Raw genomic sequence first — 20908 nt, 5'->3', positions numbered from 1 at the left:
GAGTTATGAGCGTGCAAAGTCGGGCTGGAGCCGCCGATAGAAACGAAACTCAAGCCGAGCACCGCGGCTCACTGCTTACGCCGAGCCTCCCCGGGACTAGACAGTAGCGCAGGCTGTATTTATTTATTTAGGCCTATCTAGCGCAACAACTTATTCCTTTACATATACTCAAACATAGCACAAGAAAGGGTTCAACAACAGGCAATCACAGCAGCTGGGTGAAGTTCTAAATCACATCGGTGTCAGACCTATGGGCCTACCCTCCTTTTTTCCTCGGATCTGCATCAATCTCATTATTGACCTTTAACGCTCCCAGTTGACGGAAATCCGTCGTAGCGACGGAAAACTTTAATCCATGCAAACCAGCGCTTGACCACGCCCTCGCTGCCACAGTGAAAAAGAACCATATACTGTCTTTTTTAACGAAATAAACCGCACAGTATGATGGTGAATCAAGAGGTTGTTCACCAGAAGTTGTGCAATATAGGTCTATAGTCTAATTACACACATTTTCACTCGGCGGTCTTCACCATCGCAATGATTAAAAAAAAAAGGGGGACCTTCTATGTAAACTATGTAATGCATAGGAATGATATTTACATTGTGAAATCAACACAATTTTCGTTATGACTAATGAATATTAGCTAGAATACGCTCAGTGAAAAACAGACTGCAACAAGATGAGTGACCAGGCTCAAGTTCACCTCAAAAAGATACATATTTGGGCTAATTGCAGCATGTTCTTCACCAATTACAATATTTATGATCGGGAGAAACAGACTAACCGGCATTTGATGTGTAGGATCCATTGGCTTGGTCATATTTTCTGTCACAACTTGAGTACTGAACTTGCAATGTGAATGTTATGATTAGCTCCTCGTCTCGCAGCAAATGACGTCACTGGGTCAGTGCCCGGTCAATGAACACTTGCGCATGCGCACACCGGACTTCCTCTCTCTGCTTGACTGCATGAAGCATGCAATTTCATGCACATTATTTGCTCGGGAATCCTCTCAAAATAATTAACTTCCCAGCCACAGAATGGCCTGGGGTTTTTTTTTTGAGATATTATAGAAATAAACATACATCACAATGACCAAATTTCAGAGGGGACTAAATTTCATTGATTTTATGAAATCGAAAGGGCATCTTGCTTTAAACATCACAGGACTACAAATCTACAAAAACAAAGTGCAAACAACAAGGATATTGCAAAAATGACAACAACTAGCACAGACCACAGTATACTGCCAACCAGTAGCTGTTACTGTGCGGAAAGTTGAGCATGCGTATTGAGGTAGTATATGTAAAAGGAATAAATAAATGTAAACATTGTCAAGATTGTGTGTGTGAGAAGCATTGTAAACATTGTAAAAGTGATGGTGCATTATGGTTCACTGTGCAGTCTGCAGTGGGAGTGGTGCGATCAACAGTCCGTGTGCATCAGTGCAGTCCCTCAGAGTTGAGAAGTCTGATGGCATGTGCAAAGAAACTGTTACAAAGCCTGGCTGTGAAGGCCAGAATGCTTCGGTACCTTTTTCCAGATGGCAGGAGGGTGAAGAGGTTGTATGAGGGGTGTGTGGGGTCATCCTCAATGCTGGTAGTTTTCTGGATACAGTGAGTGGTGTAAATGTCCTTGACGGAGGGAAGAGAGACTCCAATGAGCTTCTCAGCTGTCCTCACTATCCGCTGTAGGGTCTTGCAATCCGAGACAATGCAATTCCCAAACCAGACTGTGATGCAGCTGCTCAGAATGTTCTCAATAGTCCCTCTCATTGATGGGAGATGGGTTTTCCTCAGCCTTCGTAGGAAGTAGAGATGCTGCTGGGCTTTCTTGGCTATGGAGCTGGTGTTGAGGGAGCAGGTGAGGTTCTCTGCCAGATGAACACCAAGGAATTTGGTGCTCTTGATGTTCTCCACAAGTAAGCCATCAGTGGAGAGTGGTCACTCCATGTTCTTCTGAAGTCAACAACCATCTCTTTTGTTTTGCCCACGTTCAGAGACAGGTTGTTGACTCTGCACCAGTCCAACAGCTGTTGTTCCTCCTCTCTGTCTGCTGACTCATCGTTCTTACTGATGAGACCCACCACAGTCGTGTCATCAGCAAACTTGATGTGATTTGAACTATGAATTGCTGCACAGTCGTGATTCAGTGGAGTGAACAGCAGGGGTTTGAGCACACAGCCCTGGGGGGCCCCAGTGCTCAGTTTGGTGGTGCTGGACATTTTGCTCCCAATCTGGACTGACTGACAGGTCTTTCAGTCAGGAAATCCAGGATCCAGTTCCAGAGGGAGGTGTTCAAGCCCAGCAGGCTCAGCTTTCCCATTAGCTGCTAAGGAATTAATGATTGTGTTGAATGCTGAACTGAAGTCTATGTGTCCTTTTTGTCCAGGTGGCTAAGGGCCAGATGAAGGGTGGTGGCTATGGCATCATCTGTAGACCGGTTATGGCAATATGGCAACTGCAGGGAGTCCAGTGAGGGGGGCAGCAGGGTCTTTATGTGCCTCATGACAAGCCTCTCAAAGCAATAAAGGGCATTTCGTCCAATGACCATTTTGTCATTTGGATCATGTTAAATCTTCAGGCACGGTGCAGCGCTCTCATGAGGGCTTCATTCATGAATACCAGGCCGAGACGCGGTCCTACCAACCCGAGACCGTGCTCTTTTGAAGGGGAAGGCTTAGGAGGTGCCTGTAAAATTTGGCTTCACTGTGAGCTCCCCGGGCCGAGTTATCACACAGCCCTGCATCAGTTTTGCTGACTAAAAAGGTGAAGGGTGTTTTACACTAGTTTTTGGGGGCTGATTTCAGGAAAAATGTCAGTTTGTTTCTAGCACGTCACACTTGGTGACAAAATGTGTTATGTAAGTGATTTAAAGGCATTTTTAGTGAGCGAGGTGACAGTCACAATAAAGAAAGCTCTCTGAGAAAGTCTTAACCTGTCATAGTTGAGCCAAGCCTTGTGCATAGAAGGGTAGGGTTAGGGTTAACACTAACCCCGATTATAATCATCTACTGAAGCTCAAGACCTGCAGAGAGACTGTCCCAGTGCAACCCACTCACAGAAGTCCAAGAAGAGGAAATTCACCCCTTAATTGTTGAATGTCACTGATGTGAAGATCATGGTGCCGTAATATTTAATGAAATATATTTATAGTACATGTATCAGATTTGTGTTTCATATTGCAGATTTTTTTTTCCAGGTAATATCCCATTTAACTATTTACTATGCTATTATACCCAAGTTCCTTATTTTAATCAATATTTCATATTCTGTATGAATATTTTAATAAATATTGTAGAAGGGAATATCTGTAACTGACTGAAAGCTACTGAATTCAAATCACAGACTTCCAATTTTATTACTTTTTTCCTTTAAAAGAACAAATTAATGAATTTAGAGCCCCATGGTAGAGGTCTGCGCAGGACAGAATTTTCAGGCCTGCTCCCGCATTGTGCAGTCCCGCTCCCGCAAAGAATTTTGATTTTCAGTCCTGCTCCCGCCTGCCATATTTTGTCCTGCTCCAGCCCGCAAATCCCGTCTGCATCATGCGTTCGCATTATTTCTCACGAAAGTTCTTGTCATTGTTCATGTCATCAACAACAGCTCTTCTAAATTTGAGTGCCCGATCATCTACATGACGTGACACAGTTGTTGGATGGGGCAGAATATCTCGCACATCGAATTTGCTTATTGTGGCTGCCGTGTCAACTAAGTGTTGGGCTAACTGAACTAATCCCTGACCAGCGATGCTGTCATACGGGTGGAGGTCCGCAGCAACAAAATCAACGCATTTCTCCACGGTCTTTGCCTTCAACGCATCTGTCACTTTTGCATTGTTCCCTCTGAACTCCAACAATTGTTGTCCTTTTAAGACAGTACATACATGGCGATTCAGGCCTGATGTACCTGATTTATAGCCGTTGTATGTCAGAACCTTTTGGCACTTATCACAACAAGCAAAGGGCAGCTGATTTCCCTCTGCATCGTACACGAGTGAGAACGACTTCCAAATGTCTGATTTCAGGACTCTTGACTTTTTAACGGTAAATGTACCTCTTTTTAAAGCAGCACTTGTTTCTGAAGCACTGTGAGCTTCACTAGAGGAGCTCTGCTCTTCTGCCATGATCGGAGATCTCAAACACGGAAGAGAGGAAAGGAATCGGAAACGTATGCGAGATTAGACCACATCCGCAAATTTAGGCATCTTAAAATGTTATTAATGCCAAATAAAATATCCAGCACAAATTATATATGGACATAAATTAATAATTTATAAGTTTTATTTTAAACACGTTTTTAGTTAGCGGGACTGCAGCTTATCACCTCTCCCGCCCGCTCCCGCATTGTGCACTCCCCCTCCCGCCTGCAATGAGCTTTCAAAATTTGTCCCGCGCCGTACTGCTTTGCGTCGGGTCCTGTGGGTCCCGCAGGAGTGCAGGGCTCTACCCCATGGCCCTAAATTTGCCACCATTTTTTTTCTTGCCTCACCGTGACCTCATTCAAGATACTATGTCATGCATCACATGGTGGGCTTTCCCCATTCGCGCAAGGCATTGTGGGATACAGGAGAGAAAAATGGAGAACGAGAGTGTGTGAATGAAATGTGAAAGACTGACTACAGTAACGGAAAGCAAGAAGAAAAGACGATGTTATATACGAAGGAAAGGAAACGCAGGACCAAACTAATAAATAACGGCGGTAAGCGAGCACCTCGGTGTGATCAGCTGCTCGGTTTGTGACAGAATGATGGAACTGTCAGTAAACCTGTAGATGGCAGTGATGCAACACTGGATGCCAGCTGCCGTAAAACCCGAAAGGTGAAGACGACGACTCGGGTAAGAGTGCGCATGTGCACACCGACTTCCTCTGTTTGCTTGACTGCATGAAGGGAGCAATTTCATGCACATTATTCGCTTTAATCCCCTCAAAATTAAATAACTCCCCAACTACAGAATGGCCTGGTTTTTTTTAGATATTACAAAAATAAACATATCACAATGATCAAATTTCAGAAGGAACTAAATTTCACCGATTTTATGAAATTGAAAGCTCATCTACTTTGAACGCATTACCTGTAAGACGTTTTGACCGTCATAAATGTTTGCACTCTTTCCTCGAACGCATTGACTGAAAGTATTGCTGCATCACTAAACACTAAGAATCTATTATGTAGGTGCATTTGGTAATTGAGTGATCAATCTCATTAAATCAGTCTCATTAAATCTGAAGGTTAATAATTAAATTGAACCAGTCTCATTGAATCATTAAATCACTCATGGAGTCAGTCTCATTAATTAATACCATTAATTTTGGTGCTTAATAATAAAATTACCAAACAGCTAAATTATGGTATATTCCAAATTATTATGATCACTTACCATATTACATAGCTCATACGCACCTTTGAATTCTTTGAGATTTGGGCGACTTCAGTATATTATTTGGCACAACAAAGACACAGTTTCAATAATAATGGAATTCATTATAACAAAGATAAAAATGGATAATAGCAGATGGAATCATTATATACAAATATGATATGGTGTGTGTGTGTGTAAGGCCCTATGGCCTGAGCAGAAGGCTAGCGTGGGATGCTAGCTAGGTATGTTCGTGTGTGGGGGGGGAAGTTGACCACGTGTTTCTAAGTAAAACAAAAGAGTTAGCTTTAGTTGCTAGCTAAGGTGTGTTATGAGGCCTATGGCCTAGCAAAAGAAAGGCTAGCGTGGGATGCTAACTGAGGTGTGTTTGACCACATGGTGAGGCCTAGATTAGCTTTGTGTTGCTAAGTAGACAAAAGAATTAGCCGTGTGGCTAGCTAAGGCCCAAGGACCCTACCTCGTGGAGTTAAAACAAAAGGTGTGTATGTGAGTGTGGGGGAGGACCGCCACGTGTTGGAGACAAAAGACTAGCTCTGTGTAGCTAACCAAGATGTGTTTGTGTGTGTCCACGTGGTGGAGGCCTAGATTAGCCTTGTCTTGCTAGCTAAGACAAAGGAATGAGAGCTAAGGTGTGTTTGTAAGGCCTGTTGAGGCCTGTGACCACGTGTTTGTGTGTGTCAGGCCTGGTGACCACGTGTTCGTGTAGGCCTAGATTAGCCTCGTGTGGCTAAGCTAAGACAAAGGGAAGCTAGCTAAGGTGTGTTTGTGAGTGGCCACGTGGCCTGAACAAAGAATTAGCCTGTGTGTGGCCTGAACAAAGAGTTAGCGTGGAGTGCTAGCTAAGGCGTGTTGGCCACGTGTGGAGACAAGGATTAGCTCAGCTTTGCTAATTCACTAGCTTATAACAGTACTGAATCCACTGAAATCTTGATGCGATCAAGATACGTGTAATAATGAAATCAAAATGTTAGTAAGGGATAAAGCATGCACAGCCTATCTATTAAACAATTGAGAGATTAAAACAAAACAGAACAACAATTCAACATGCTGCGTGTCGAACAGTGTAAACAATTAAACCGTTCCTGAGTTTAAATTCACACTACTTCAATAAAAGCTAATTCCTAAGACTAGGTTTTGCCCAAATGCCAAGTCTTACTTCGATACCTTGCCTCTACACGAGATTATGAACAGATGCTCCGAGACTTTTGGAGTTTCACCGTTGTGGAGCATGTGAGTCGCTTCTGTGGAAAGCAGAGGATTTCTTGGAGAAGCTTCGTAGCTCGTGATGAAAAGAGAGTCTCTGATCAAAATAATATGCACAGCGCTTCAATCAGGAGGAATTTCGGTCGCTCCTAATTTTTAATTGAACTGTTGGGCTGCAGTCCGTACGTACGTATAATGAATAAAACCAGTTGTAACTCAAGCTGAGTTTAAAAATCGCATGATCTTAGAGTCTACCGTGGCCAGTGGTAAACAAAGAAATCGTGCTAAATCATGGATCTTGCAAGAAAGAAAAGACGTCTTATTTTGGGTGCTTGGCGGAGCAAGCGATCCTCCTTGTGTCCGTGTTGAATTCACGGCGCCGAAAGAGGAGGAGCTAGGAGTTTCCGGGTTGCTTATGCTTTCCTGGAGGATGTGACGTAGATGATCCCGCCCAGCGTGACGTAGGTCAACGCGGAAGTTGGCTGATGGGAAATGTAGTTTCTTAAAGAGACGGTGTTGTAGTTCTTAGACGGACTGTGTGTACCTACAATTATATCAAAAAAACTGTACAGTACAAGCTTCAACACCAGGCATTGCCCAAATGCCCGACCAAGACGTTCAGGCAGAAATATTTTAGCGAGTTAGGCCCGTTCAGGCACACCTATAGTCGGCTTCTTTAAGCACAAAAATGATTCGAGCATGTACATTACAAAACCAAGATGTATTAACCAGCATCCCCTGTGATCGCCATTTTGTTTTATTCTTCCCGATTTGTCACGGCAATTTTGATTGGCTCGCTTCAGGCGTGCGTGCGCATTTGTGCTTTTCATCGCTACGAGTGGTCTGAAGCCAAGCGGAGATGTCTGGCGTCTGTTGCTGCTGTTCGAAGAAAACTACAAAGAACGAAGAAGCCTTTATTTGTCACATGCACACTCAAGCACAGTGAAATTCAATCTCTGCATTTAACCCATCTGAAGCAGTGAACACACACACACACACACTACAGCGCCCGAGGAGCAGTTAGGGGTTATGTACCTTGCTCAAGGGCACTTCAGCACCCGGAGGAAACCCGTGCAGACACGGAGGAGAACATGCAAACTCCACACAGAAAGGCCCTCGTCAGCCACTGGGCTCGAACCCAGGACCTTCTTGCTGTGAGGCGAGAGGGCTAACCACTACACCACCGTGCCGCCATTAAAACAATATCTGAAGTCTCATCTCATTATCTCTAGCCGCTTTATCCTGTTCTACAGGGTCGCAGGCGAGCTGGAGCCTATCCCAGCTGACTACGGGCGAAAGGCGGGGTACACCCTGGACAAGTCGCCAGGTCATCACAGGGCTGACACATAGACACAGACAACCATTCACACTCACATTCACACCTACGGTCAATTTAGAGTCACCAGTTAACCTAACCTGCATGTCTTTGGACTGTGGGGGAAACCGGAGCACCCAGAGGAAACCCACACGGACATGGGGAGAACATGCAAACTCCGCACAGAAAGGCCCTCGCCGGCCACGGGGCTCGAACCCGGACCTTCTTGCTGTGAGGCGACAGCGCTAACCACTACACCACCGTGCCGCCAATATCTGAAGTATTATTTGTAAAATATCTTGCTCTGGACTTTCAAACAATGTTGTAAGATTTTATTTTAATTTTATCTAATAGTGGATGATACAGTAATTACAAACGCTAACAGAATCAGCACATTCCAGTTGTAGCTATAGTCATATAGTAACTATAATCACCCCTGTAATAATTAAAATAACTGCGAATGACAGTGTAGCACAGCTTTTAACTGTGACTTTAACTATGAGAATTATGGGATGTTACCTGTGGACAGATGAGGGGTTTCCACTGTTAAAGTGCAAAGGACGATCCATAGACGCATCACTCTTCATGGAGACACAGCTGGGTTCTGGTGAGTCTGATCTCATCATCTGGAGTTTACTGTACAACATTATAGACACTCCTTTATATTCACCATTTACACTGATTATTAATTATTACTGGTTGTTTTAATTACTTTGTTTGCCATTACTATGACTTTTATTGTCACATCCAGATGCAATTTCTGCCTTATCCTGTACGTGACACTGTGAAACACTGAACTGTGCAGTTATTGATATTAATTACTCTAAAATGTTTAGTGAAAGTATTGTAGCAGCATTAGGACCTAATTAAAGTATCACAAACTGATAAATACCAAAATGCTGATGATGACCTGGACTGGATAAAGGAATGTGTAACACCGGCTTTCACTCTACTGTGACTTTAATTATGAGAATTATGGGATGTTACCTGTGGACAGATGAGGAGTCTCTATTTTTCAAGTTCAAAAGACGATCCATAGATGCATCACTCTTCATGGAGACACAGCTGGGTTCTGGTGAGTCTGATCTTTTCATCTGGATTTTACTGTACAACATTATAGAGGAGACATGAGACAGAATTTCATTGTATTGAATATCACAATACAAAATACTGGGAGGGACAAATCTGCTGCTCATATCATGTATTGTGATATTTCTGTTTAATATTCTTTATGAGCTCTACCTCTTCTTACACACTAGGTGGGAGCACCAGAGGTCATAGCCCACAGAGCACAGAGTTATGGAGTGGAAACCTAACTGCCTCAAAGCATGCTTTTCAGATCGTTTCAGATAAACTCACTCTGTATTTCAGATATGAACAGTTAATGACTAAAATCTTAGAACATGGCAGCTTACCACTTTTTTGAGGCTGGAGGCACATTATCTGTGTCCTCATCACAGCTCTCCATTTTTGAATATTAGTGTATGGACACACAGCTCATGGACTCACTGCTGATTCCTGAAGATGCTGACCTCTTGGAGTGAATGAATTAAACTCCTAAGAATCAGGGGGAAAAAAACCATGCTGGTAAAATTGGAGAATTTTTTTTTTCACATCTAAAGAACTGCATATGTGAAGGGAGAAGAAACAGTTTGAAGTCCAAGCAACCCCTGTGATATCTTCACTAAAAAAGCTGAACCAGGAGGAGACTAAAGTCATCTATATTTAATAAAAGGGCTACTTTAGGCCAAAAAAAAAAGTTTGTTTCCTATTACATGTCTTGAAAAATTAGGGTAGGTCGGCAGGGATTTTTTTTTTGAAGAAATGTTTCCATGGCTATCACCACTCTTTTCCCCCCATATTCACAAAATATCCACCCACCCAGCACTCCGTTTGAATGCATGTTTGCAGGTATTCTGTTTTCAGATATAAACACTAAAGAACACTTTTCAAAGATTTATTTTGAACCATATACAAACTTCTCACACTGAACATGTGCGTTGAACTATAAAGGTCAGCTGTTCAGTACTTCCCATATGGCCTGTAGCAAATGTCTTTTATGCCTTTTTGAAGGCACTCGTCACATACTTCAATAACTGTTTTAAATCTTTTTCTCAGATCTGGTTTTACACAGAGTCTTTAAGACAATATGGACAAATGCCTGTTCTTCCAAACCCACTGCTATAGTAGACTATTTCAACAGGATCTGCACAGTTGAGAGGCATTCTGACACCACAAACTGAGGCAAGAAAATGTTCGGGGGTATAGGAAAGTTCGTCGTGACGTCACCAAATGGTCACATGATGTTTTGGTTGGCAAGAGGTTACTTATAAATGGCTGATCGGAGTTATCAGGTCATTCACACTTATACATTAATTAATTATGATAGTGTTGTGTTATCGGCTGTACATACAGACTTGATAAGAATGATCCCAAGAGCTTTTACCGCATACCAAAGAAACCTGAAGCTCGCCGAAAGCTTTGGATCGCAGCAATTAAGCGTGACAAGTGGGAACCTACTGACAACGACCATGTTTGCTTTTGACACTTTATATCTGGTAAAGACACATGATTTTTATTATTTTGTTTTGCAGTTTAATATTATGATATTAGATAAAATTTCCTCATCAGAAATAATTTGTTGTGCTATGACATTGCTTAGATATTCAACCAAAAGATGAGTAAAAATGCATGAGCAGCTGATTTGTATGCAGGACACTTGAGTACAATTTCCGCAAACGCACTCGCGGCAAATTTATGTACTTTCTGCAAGGCAAGGCAAGTTTATTTATATAGCACATTTCATACACAATGGCAGTTCAATGTGCTTTACAGAAGTAAAAACAAAAACAGTAAACAATAGAGAAATAAAATTACATAATTTTATTTTTATTCTAAAACAATTAATTAAAAGAATTAAAAAAAAATAAGAATTAAACAATAGTAAAAATAAAATAAAATGAAGTAGTCGTTCAAATAGGATGAGAAGAGAAAAAAACCCAGCAGAATAGAATAAAGAATAAAATAGGATAAAGTTAAAGTAAATTTAAAACATGCAGAGAAGTAAAGATTATAAAGAATGTAAAGAAGACAATATTAATTATTTAACAGAAAGCATCTGAAAACAGCTTGGTCTTTAACCTAGATTTGAAGCTGCCAACAGCAGGAGCATTTTTAATGTCCTCTGGCAGTTGGTTCCATAGCTGTACTGCATAGTAGCTAAAAGCTGCTTCACCACACTTTGTTTTAACAACTGGTTTTAATAGTAAATTTTTCTGTTTTGATCTGGTAGATCTGATTGGGTTAGGCCGCTGCAACACATCAGAGAGGTAATTGGGCCCTGTACCATTTAGAGATTTGTACACCAGCATCAATGCTTTAAAGTCAATTCTGTAGCTTACTGGAAGCCAGTGAAGGGACCTTAGAATTGGAGTAATGTGCTCTGTTCTTTTTGTTCGTGTGAGAACCCTCGCCGCTGCATTTTGAACCAGCTGAAGTCGTTTGATGGTCTTTTTTGGCAAGCCTGTGAAAAGGCCATTGCAGTAATCAACCCTACTAGAGATGAAGGCATGTATTAGTTTTTCCAGATCATTTTTTGACATAAGTCCTCTTAGTTTGGAAATGTTTTTTAGGTGATAAAATGCCGTTTTAGTGATTGCTTTCATGTGACTGTCAAAGTTTAGCTCGCTGTCAATGAAAACACCAAGATTTTTAACCATTTCTTTAGTTTTAATCCCTTTTGTGTCAAGAATAGTGGTAATCCTGAGTCTTTCATCTTTTTTTCCAAATAGAATTACTTCTGTTTTATGTGTTCAGCTGAAGAAAATTTTGTGACATCCAGCTATTGATTTGATCGATACACTGGTAGACACATTCAAGGGGGGCATAATCATTAGGTGATAGAGCAAAATAAATTTGGGTGTCATCTGCATAGCAGTGATATAAAATTGAATTTTTATTGATAATTTGCCCAAGTGGGAGCATATGAAGGTTGAAAAGTAATGGTCCAAGAATCGACCCCTGGGGGACACCACAGGTCAAGGACATTGTCGTTGAGGAACAATTTCCCAGGGTAACAAAGAAGCTTCTATCTTTTAAGTATGAATTTAACCAATTGATAACTTTACCAGTCAATCCAACCCAGTGTTCAAGTCGATATAGCAGTATGTTGTGATCAACAGTATCAAAAGCTGCACTGAGGTCCAGTAATACCAGGACCGATGTTTTGCCTGCATCAGTATTAAGACATATGTCATTTATAACTTTAATCAGCGCTGTTTCAGTGCTATGATTGGCACGAAATCCTGACTGAAAATTATCAAAACGGCTGTTTGATATCAAGAAGGCAGTTAATTGATACTTTCTGCAGTATAAATATTTGGCATTAGAAGATTGTTCGAACTTTTCATGACATGTATTTGAAGATAAATAGCACAGCCTGGATTTAAAACACTGCTTGTGCATTCTAAATGTAAAACTTGCTTAAGTTTAGTACTGTACTGTATATCTTTGGTGTGTGCGTGTGACGCAACAACATTAACTTATGTTTCAAAGATTATATTGTGCCTATTTAATCTTTATGTCTTTTTATTATTAGGCACAAAAAGCAAATGTAGATGAGTATTTCAATAAAACAACTGAATAATTAGCACTTACTTGTATGCACTAAGAGACTTGTAGGCTTTCATTGATTCTTTTGTGTATATTGAAGGCGTGTCAATCACATACAGGTAGATATTGCCGAAGGTCAGGTCAGGTCAGGCCAGGTGCTTGGATTTGGGTCCCATTTGTCCGTAACTGCGTAAGGATCAGGCAAAACTTTGGTGTCCCTGTTGTACAGAAGCTTTGCTGCATATCTTTGCTTAGCATCAGTTGGTAATGAACTCTCATACTGCGATAAATCACTACGAAAACTAGGTGATGATGCAACTTTTCCGGTTACCTGACCGACAAAAAAGTATTTTTTTCCTTTGGCCTCAAGTCTAATACTACTTTCTCTTTACCAGCATTAAATGGGTTTTAGTTTGAATAAATTCTGATCCAGAAGTCAGTCAGTCTGAAGTCAGTTGCACTAAAGAGAGAATTTCTGTGAGCCTAAAGTAGGGCTGTGTGATGAGACTGTTTTACACCGTGAACGATCCATGATCTGTTTTTACTGAGGGATCACATGGACCGTGATACTAAATATATTTTGTCAGTTGTGCTGAAAATGCTGAGACGTGGCATCTTGTTTTCTGAGCCAGACTTTACTCTATTCACTAGTCCAGCTCACAGTCTCCCTGAAAGACACAGGAACAAACCAATAATAACCCAGAGTCAGCGGTGGGTGGATGGATGGATGGATATGCTCAGTTAATTAAAATTTATTGCAATATTTCCAAAACATTAAAAAATGACAAATTTCAAGAAAACCTAAATAACATCAGGCGATATCTATTTATAAATGATAAACAAAATAAGATCAATATAATAATTCAGTAGGATAGACATGACTGTGAGAATGAAGTGAAAATGGAAAAGAACATGAGAAAATAATCCTGTTTCAACAACTGTCCTAAACAGAAAGGAAGAAGAAATACACGAAAGAGAAAGATAAACTGTAGAAGAGAAAAACTGAAATAATTTCCAGAAAAATAATTACAGCAGTAAAAGATCAGTTCAAAAAAGGCAGTGGCTAGTTTTATGACAAGTCATAGGATTAATATTTCCCTTATTCTTACGACATGAACGCAAGTTCCGGTAGCACATGCGCAAATCACTATCACTTAGTCTTACGCCTCACCCTGGTGTCAGAGGGTCATAAGAATTATGCTTATGGCATTGGGAGCAAAAATATTTTTATCGTTAGCTGTCACATGTACATGACACAAATGACCCATTTCAATTAAAATAGGCAAATAAAATAGAAATGATTTGCGACTTTTGGCTTTGCCTTTATGGGTAACTTGGTTTCTTTGCCTGGTTTATTTTCTCTTAAACTTCAGTGGCTGCCCACACTTTAAAGGTACATGGCAACTATATACGAAATAATTTCCTTATCCATTTTATTTTGGTGCCTAACATCAGTATCCATTTCCATAATATGACATGTATAATTTTTTCCTAGTAAGACATAACAGGTTGACTTTACACCATGCAGCCCAGGCAGACTGGTCAATACGACAAAAATGCAAATTGTACTTCTGAGGCCTTACATCTAATTTTTTGTTGTCTTACAATCTGTTTGTTTGGTATTTCTCTACGTTTGCCTGAATGGAAGATACTCAAGTCCATTAGTTCAAATTCTGCACCTTCATACAAAAATTGTGAACACTTATCCTGCGCCGAGCTGCTCGTTTCTTCGGCCATTTTTTTTTCAATCTGTTGATAACGATTTGCGCATGCGCTACCGGAACTTACGTTCACGTCACAAGAATAGGGAAAATATTATGCATATAACTCGTCACAAGAATAGCCACTGCCTTCAAAAAAATTATCAAAGACTGAAGTGGAAAAGGGGAAAAAAAAAACCAAAGAGTGAAGGGGAGTGATATAAAAGATATGTAAGGAATGTGGGTAAAGTTGAGAAAATAAGAGGTGGTAATGAAAGGAGAAAAAAAGTCAGGAAATACTTTTATTGGGGCAAATTTGATCAGATAAGAAAAGTTTACCACATAAACCGAATATACACGATGGGTGTGGTCAAATGGCCACTTGGATGTTTCACTCGTCTCTACAGCGCAGATTGAACACTGAGCTCTCCGAATATTTTACACACAGATTGGTGGGTTTAAATCGCAGGGTTTTTTCCTTTAAAAAAAAAAAAAAAGTGGTGCCTACAATTATCGACACCTTAACGATCTTTTGGCCATTGCAAAAGTAGAAAAGACTTTCAATACGTAAATTGTGCATGAATAATTACTCAAACTTTCACTGGGAAAAAAAAAAAAAGTCGATTCCCGATTACTCAGTACATCAGATCACATGACACCTTTCCACAATCATCGACATCCAGATGATCTCATTCTCATCTCATTATCTCTAGCCGCTTTATCCTTCTACAGGGTCGCAGGCAAGCTGGAGCCTATCCCAGCTGACTACGGGCGAAAGGCGGGGTACACCCTGGACAAGTCGCCAGGTCATCACAGGGCTGACACATATGCCGCTTTTCCACTACAAACGCGGCTGAGCCGTGCCGTGCCGAGTCGAGCTGAGTCGAGCTGAGCGGGGCTATTGAAGTTGCATTTCGACTACAACCGCGCTGAACCGTGCTGGCTGGAAGTGGGTGGACACATTGGGTGGAGTTAGCGAAAGTGGGTGGACGTCATGTGATGTCGTTAAGCAGCGCAAACAGTGACATCAGTGACAGTGGCGGAACAAGTCAGAGCCGGGCCGGGGGCGGGGCAAATGACCGGGCATTTTATTAAAGCTTATCATAACATCATTTTAGGCTACAAAATGTCCGCAACTGCGGTGTTTACCAATTTCAACACTACCGGGTGCAACTATGTTATTTAGTACATCAAGTCCTTCAAACGAACATGTAACTCAGAAACAAAAAACATTAGGATACTGTACATGGCTCATAATAAAACATCAATAGCCTATACTGCGCACATTATTTGAAGGGCATACGAATGAGCGCTCAGAGGTTGCAACGGTGAAAGGAAGAGTCAGAAATAAAAGGAGGGCGGTGCAAACCTCACTGAATGCACTGTGTTTACCAATTTCAACACTCCGGGGTGCAACTATGTTATTTTGTACATTAAGTCCTTCAAACGAACATGTAACTCAAACAAAAAAACATTAGGCGACATACTGTACATGGCTCATAATAAAACATCAATAGCCTACTGCGCGCATTATTTGAAGGGCATACGGCGAGCCTTGCGCTCCGCGAACTCGTCCACGATGCTCTGTATGTCACTGATTCAGTGAGCTTTTAAGCGGTAGTCTCACGACCCGAATAGTAAACAATAAACATCGAGGACATGGAGTCGTTAGTGTTGCTGGTCTCGGTGCTGTGGCTTGTTGTCACCGACAACGCGGACAGATACTGGCAAGAGCGTATAGATGAGGCGAGGTGCATAAGGCTTCAGAAATTCTCGTAATTCATAATTCTTCTTCTTCCGGGTTTGCGGTGTTTACAGATCCCAGCGCGCTCGCGGGGCGTGTGTGGGCATGTGAGGACACGCCTCCTCACCAATCAGTGCACAGGGGAGTGTCTGCTCACGCCCCCAGCCTCAGTCAGCACGGTTTGGCTCGCTTCAGCCCCACTCCAAAACGGTGCGAGTTTTAGGGGCTAAGCAGGGCTGAAACGAGCTGAGTCGTGCTGGTTTTTGGTAGTCGAAACGCGAGCCGTGTCGGGCTGAAGTGAGCTGAAGCGAGCTGAAGTGAGCTGAAAAAGGGTAGTGGAAAAGGGCCAATAGACACAGACAACCATTCACACTCACATTCACACCTACGGTCAATTTAGAGTCACCAGTTAACCCAGCGGTTCCCAAACTTTTTTGGCCGCGCACCCCCTTCTATACTCCAACCAGGTTGACGCACCCCCAGTTTCAAAAAACACACGCTTTCTTATAACGGCAGCATCTTTAATCGTGCTAAAATGATAAACATCGTTTGCCACACCTGCAGGAAACCACAAAAGTGAAAAAAAAAAAACACCTTACAGGTAGCACGTCGTGCTCGAATGAGAACATCGAATCACATTAACATATTATGCGCTCTTGTATTTGAATTAGATAGAATTTAATTGAAATGTAACAGTTTTAAAACGTTGCAACACGGTAAATGCGCAAATTCATTACAAAGGGAGATCACATCGAGGCATGGAGTCTACCAGCCAGATATGGGGAAAATATATGATTTTCATCCGTGTTTAAAACACTAGCAACACAACCCTGTCATTACAAGGTTATGAAAATGAATTGAGAATGAATTTAGTTTGCAAAAAAGTTAACATATAATAACAGTAAAAATAGCAATGATAATTATGAACATATGCATTTTAAAGAGATACAACAATTAAGGAGCACATCAGGAACAGATAAAGAAGAGGATCCATCTGATTGTGAAGTGCAGCGCTGGCGGCTCAGTCTGCAGCGAGAGAGAGAGAGAGAGAGAGAGAGAGAGACAGACAGACAGACAGACAGACGGTGGGTGGATTCCTCCCTATCTGTTGGGGTTTCTCCTCCTTCATCCCTGATTTGTGGTGGCGCATTTAGTTTTGCCGATTTCAACCAGTTGAGCATCGCGAATGAATGAATGAATGAAGCCACAAACTACTGCAGAACCGTTACGGCGGAGAAGAGTTAAAAATCGCCATTACATTTTTTATCTTGCGCACCCCCTAGTGGCAGCTCGCGCACCCCCAGGGGTGCGCGCACCACACTTTGGGAACCGCTGAGTTAACCTAACCTGCATGTCTTTGGACTGTGGGGGAAACCGGAGCACCCGGAGGAAACCCACACGGACACGGGGAGAACATGCAAACTCCACACAGAAAGGCCCTCGCCGGACCCGGGGCTCGAACCCAGGACCTTCTTGCTGTGAGGCGACAGCGCTAACCACTACACCACCGTGCCGCCCACATCCAGATGATGATTTATAAAAAACAATCCAATATCACAAGCCTGCAAGATGTGAGTGGCACTGGGCAGGAGACAGTCGAGAATTACTCCATTTGCAGCACAAAATTCTGCTGTCGCAAGCGAGATGTGGGTGGAATGTCCATCAACAAAGACAATGACAGGGAACCAGTTGTGTTTCTTTTTCATAAACTTGACAGAACACTTCAGAAATTCAAAGAACAAATCACTGTCCACCCAACCACTGTCAGCAAGACCGTAAATGGCTTCTGGGAATTCTGACAAACCTATATTCCTGAATCTCCAGCCAGGGAAGACAATTAAAAGGAGGCGAGTAATCCCCGAAGGCATTGAAGCATGCCATAACTGTGATTTGACACTGTGTTGGAAATGACTCGGTACACGTCACAAGGATACAGGTGTTAACACCCGATTGCTTGTAACGCAAAGGGGAAATCCATCCTCACCTGTGTTGAAAATGTGCTTGGGATCGTTCATAAGATTCTGAAAACCCGGTACCTCCTTCTCCAAAAATGAATTAAGGCCCTTGTACCAACCCTGAAGCATTTCAAAACTGATGGAGGCTCGTTCTCTCCCAAGAAGTTGCGGAACCCATTCTGTTATCTCTGGATGCCTCTTGCGAAATGGGTAAAACCATCCTTTGCCTGGCAGATTGTTGGTGAATGGCGTTTTCCTCCCATCGATCCATAACAGTTGTAAATGTCATTTAATTCCACAGGGTGTCGATAATGGTGGACACCGGTGAAAGTGAGCACTGTTATTGACACCTCACGCGACTTCTCAGACGCGCATTTAGATACAAAATGGGAACCGTCAAATGCCTGGGCGTCACCACCATTGAATGTGAAGTGTCCCCTTCACATTTCATAATTCTTCGTTTGGACCCCCCCACATTTAATATTAAATATTAATTCACCCAGCGCCGTTTCTATTGCTTCGTGAAATAATCCATTCCACTTGATCGATAAGAGAATCCACATACCACTGAATATCCACTCCAGGTTTTCAAGGTGTTACCGACAACAACTCACTGCATGCGAGTGAATCTCAGTGCAAGCAGACATTTTGGTGCAGCTGCTCGAAAGTGGAGGAGGTGACGTCAGCCCCATTGCCACCTCACAATGTCTAGCTTTTGCTAAAACCTTATTCTTTTGTTATATGCCCTCAAAATTAACCCTGGGCTATGTTAAATTAATGTTCAACTAAACAATGAAATAAGCTTAGCTTAATGGGGTATTCTTGGTTGATGATGAATTGTTTGCAGTATTTGCTCCTTCCCAGACACAATGGACATAAGGACATTCTTTACAAAGAAGCGGAAAGTCAGTCAAAATTTCCCCACAGGACAGGGTTTTTTTTTTTGTCCCGATGGAAAGGTTAGTAAAGCTGGCTAGTCAATGTTAGATGTATCAACTAGCTTAATGTTAGCTATCCTTTAATTCAAACCCAGTAGGCCGACCTTATTGTAATGCCAAGAATGAGGTCAAGTCTGCTCTGATGATATTTATTGATTCCCTGTTGTGATTTGAAGAACTTTTGTCTGGTCTTTGCCAGTTTTCTGGAAAGTAACATGGGAAATCAGTGTATGAGGAAGGAATAGTAGAAAGGAAAGCAATGGATGTTATTCCAGGTGGATTGTGAAGGAAAGGGGGATAAAAGTTATGAAGTGGTAGAAATTGTGGTAGCACCAATGTAAGAAGGAGTTATATCTATAAATCTATGTTATACTAATCTGTAAATGTTACTGTAGTACCACCATTGCATGTAGGTTGACAAAACTGCACTTGTTCATTGTGTGAAGTTCTCTTTTATGTGTCGTTGCTTGACACAGTGTAATTTTGTGTTATGAAGACTGCATGATGCCATGCCATTTTTGTTATGAGTATCACTAAAACGGAAAAAAGTAAAATACACCCACTATAGTTGGTGGTGAACAAAATTGCACCTGTTCATTGTGTCAAGTTATTTTGTGTGTCACCGTTGTGTGATTGCGTTATGAAGTTTGCATGATGCCATGTCATGCCTGTTCACTGTGTGAAATTATGAAATATTCTTATTTTTAAACATACAGTTGAGTGTCACTATTGCTTCACACAGTGGCATGTTGTGTTACATCTAAAACTAAAAAAAGGAAACACAAAATAAAAAGTAAAATACACCCATAAAGTCATTGTTGGTGATAAATTGTATCACATTCATCTCATTATCTTAGGCAGAGCAGTGGGTTTAAAAACAGGCTGATGAATATATGGACGAGTTGAATGAGGACTTATTGTTGAGTCTCTAAAATAGTCATTGAATTAAGTGACTTTGTAGGTAAAATTAGGTGTTTAACAACCTGTTAAAAATACACCAAAATGCAGGAAATGGCATCTAATTAGTTAAAAATTTTCTGGGGGACGACCCCCAGACCCCATTAAAAATGCTTCTGACGCCTCTGGTCAAATGAATAAGAAATAAAGTAGGTTTTGAAAAGGAGATAATGAAATAAGGGTGAATCTGATCAGTAAAAACATGTCCATGATCTTTCCACCATGCTTACCTGCGATGATAACTCCGGGTTTTCCTCAGATTGCTGATCGTGATGATAAATTCCATCGCAGGTAATGAGCTGCGTCATCAGACGACAAGATCAAAGGGCTAGGCGGGTCTTCCGGCTGATTAATTAACCAATAATAACTGTTGGAACTGAAACTCACCTTTGTAAAATTGTTTTTTATCGGTAAATCTGAAAATGTGTCGATAATTATGGACTGCCGATAATTGTAGCCGTTGCTCTAGTTTCCATTGTTACAGTCGCTAAAGTGCAAACTACCCAAAAATGTGATTTCCAGAAACTGAAGAGAGAAACTCGAATATAGAACACACAGCCGATAAACAGCAGCTTTACAGGGAAGATGATTTCAGTTGCGCAGTTTTACTGCTGTTTTTACACGAGCTCAGTCAAATACAACCACATTTCTCTCCAACACAGCACTTACTTTTACTCAGCACTCCATGCTGGGCTTCATTAATCTCACCGGTTCTGCCTGGAGTTGGAGTTTGTATTATTGTTTTTCCAACAACAACAAAACGGTGTCGCAGCTGAAAGGGAAACACTTTCACTTCCAGAAAAACAGATTCACTCCGAGTGATGTGTCGTTCAGGGAATGAATCGACTCTTTGATTCGGCTCTTTGAGATGAATTTTAAATTGAAAAAGAAAACAGTGAAATTGAAATGTTTACTCATTCAGGGAGACTCTTGATGTTTTGTTGTTCCGAAGTTACACTGCAAGTCCAGTCCACTTTAATTACCAAGAAATGGAATAAGAATGTTGTCATTCATAATAATAATAATAATAATAATAATCTCACATAAAATCTGTTTGTGAAAAGACAAAAGAAAGCTGCTGAGAAAGATTTCACATTTTATCCT

The 20908-nt window shown here is 41.4% G+C and overlaps 1 protein-coding gene across 1 annotated transcript in view; it reads right to left on the bottom strand.

Annotated features, from left to right (window-relative positions):
* Positions 1–20612, bottom strand: part of LOC132870688 (NLR family CARD domain-containing protein 3-like) — a 40179-nt gene extending 19567 nt beyond the window's left edge. Inside the window, exons 1-4 of the mRNA XM_060904469.1 lie at positions 20474–20612; positions 9315–9456; positions 8887–9003; positions 8419–8535 (exon numbers count right to left, since the gene is read on the bottom strand). Coding sequence (XP_060760452.1) covers positions 8419–8535; positions 8887–9003; positions 9315–9367 — 287 coding nt within the window. The 5' untranslated portion in view covers positions 9368–9456; positions 20474–20612. The remainder of the gene's footprint in view (positions 1–8418; positions 8536–8886; positions 9004–9314; positions 9457–20473) is intronic.
* Positions 20613–20908: the final 296 nt, after the last annotated feature.

This window comes from Neoarius graeffei, chromosome 22 (assembly GCF_027579695.1).
Source record: "Neoarius graeffei isolate fNeoGra1 chromosome 22, fNeoGra1.pri, whole genome shotgun sequence".
NCBI classification, from domain to species: domain Eukaryota; kingdom Metazoa; phylum Chordata; class Actinopteri; order Siluriformes; family Ariidae; genus Neoarius; species Neoarius graeffei.
This window is presented reverse-complemented; position numbering and strand designations above follow the sequence as displayed.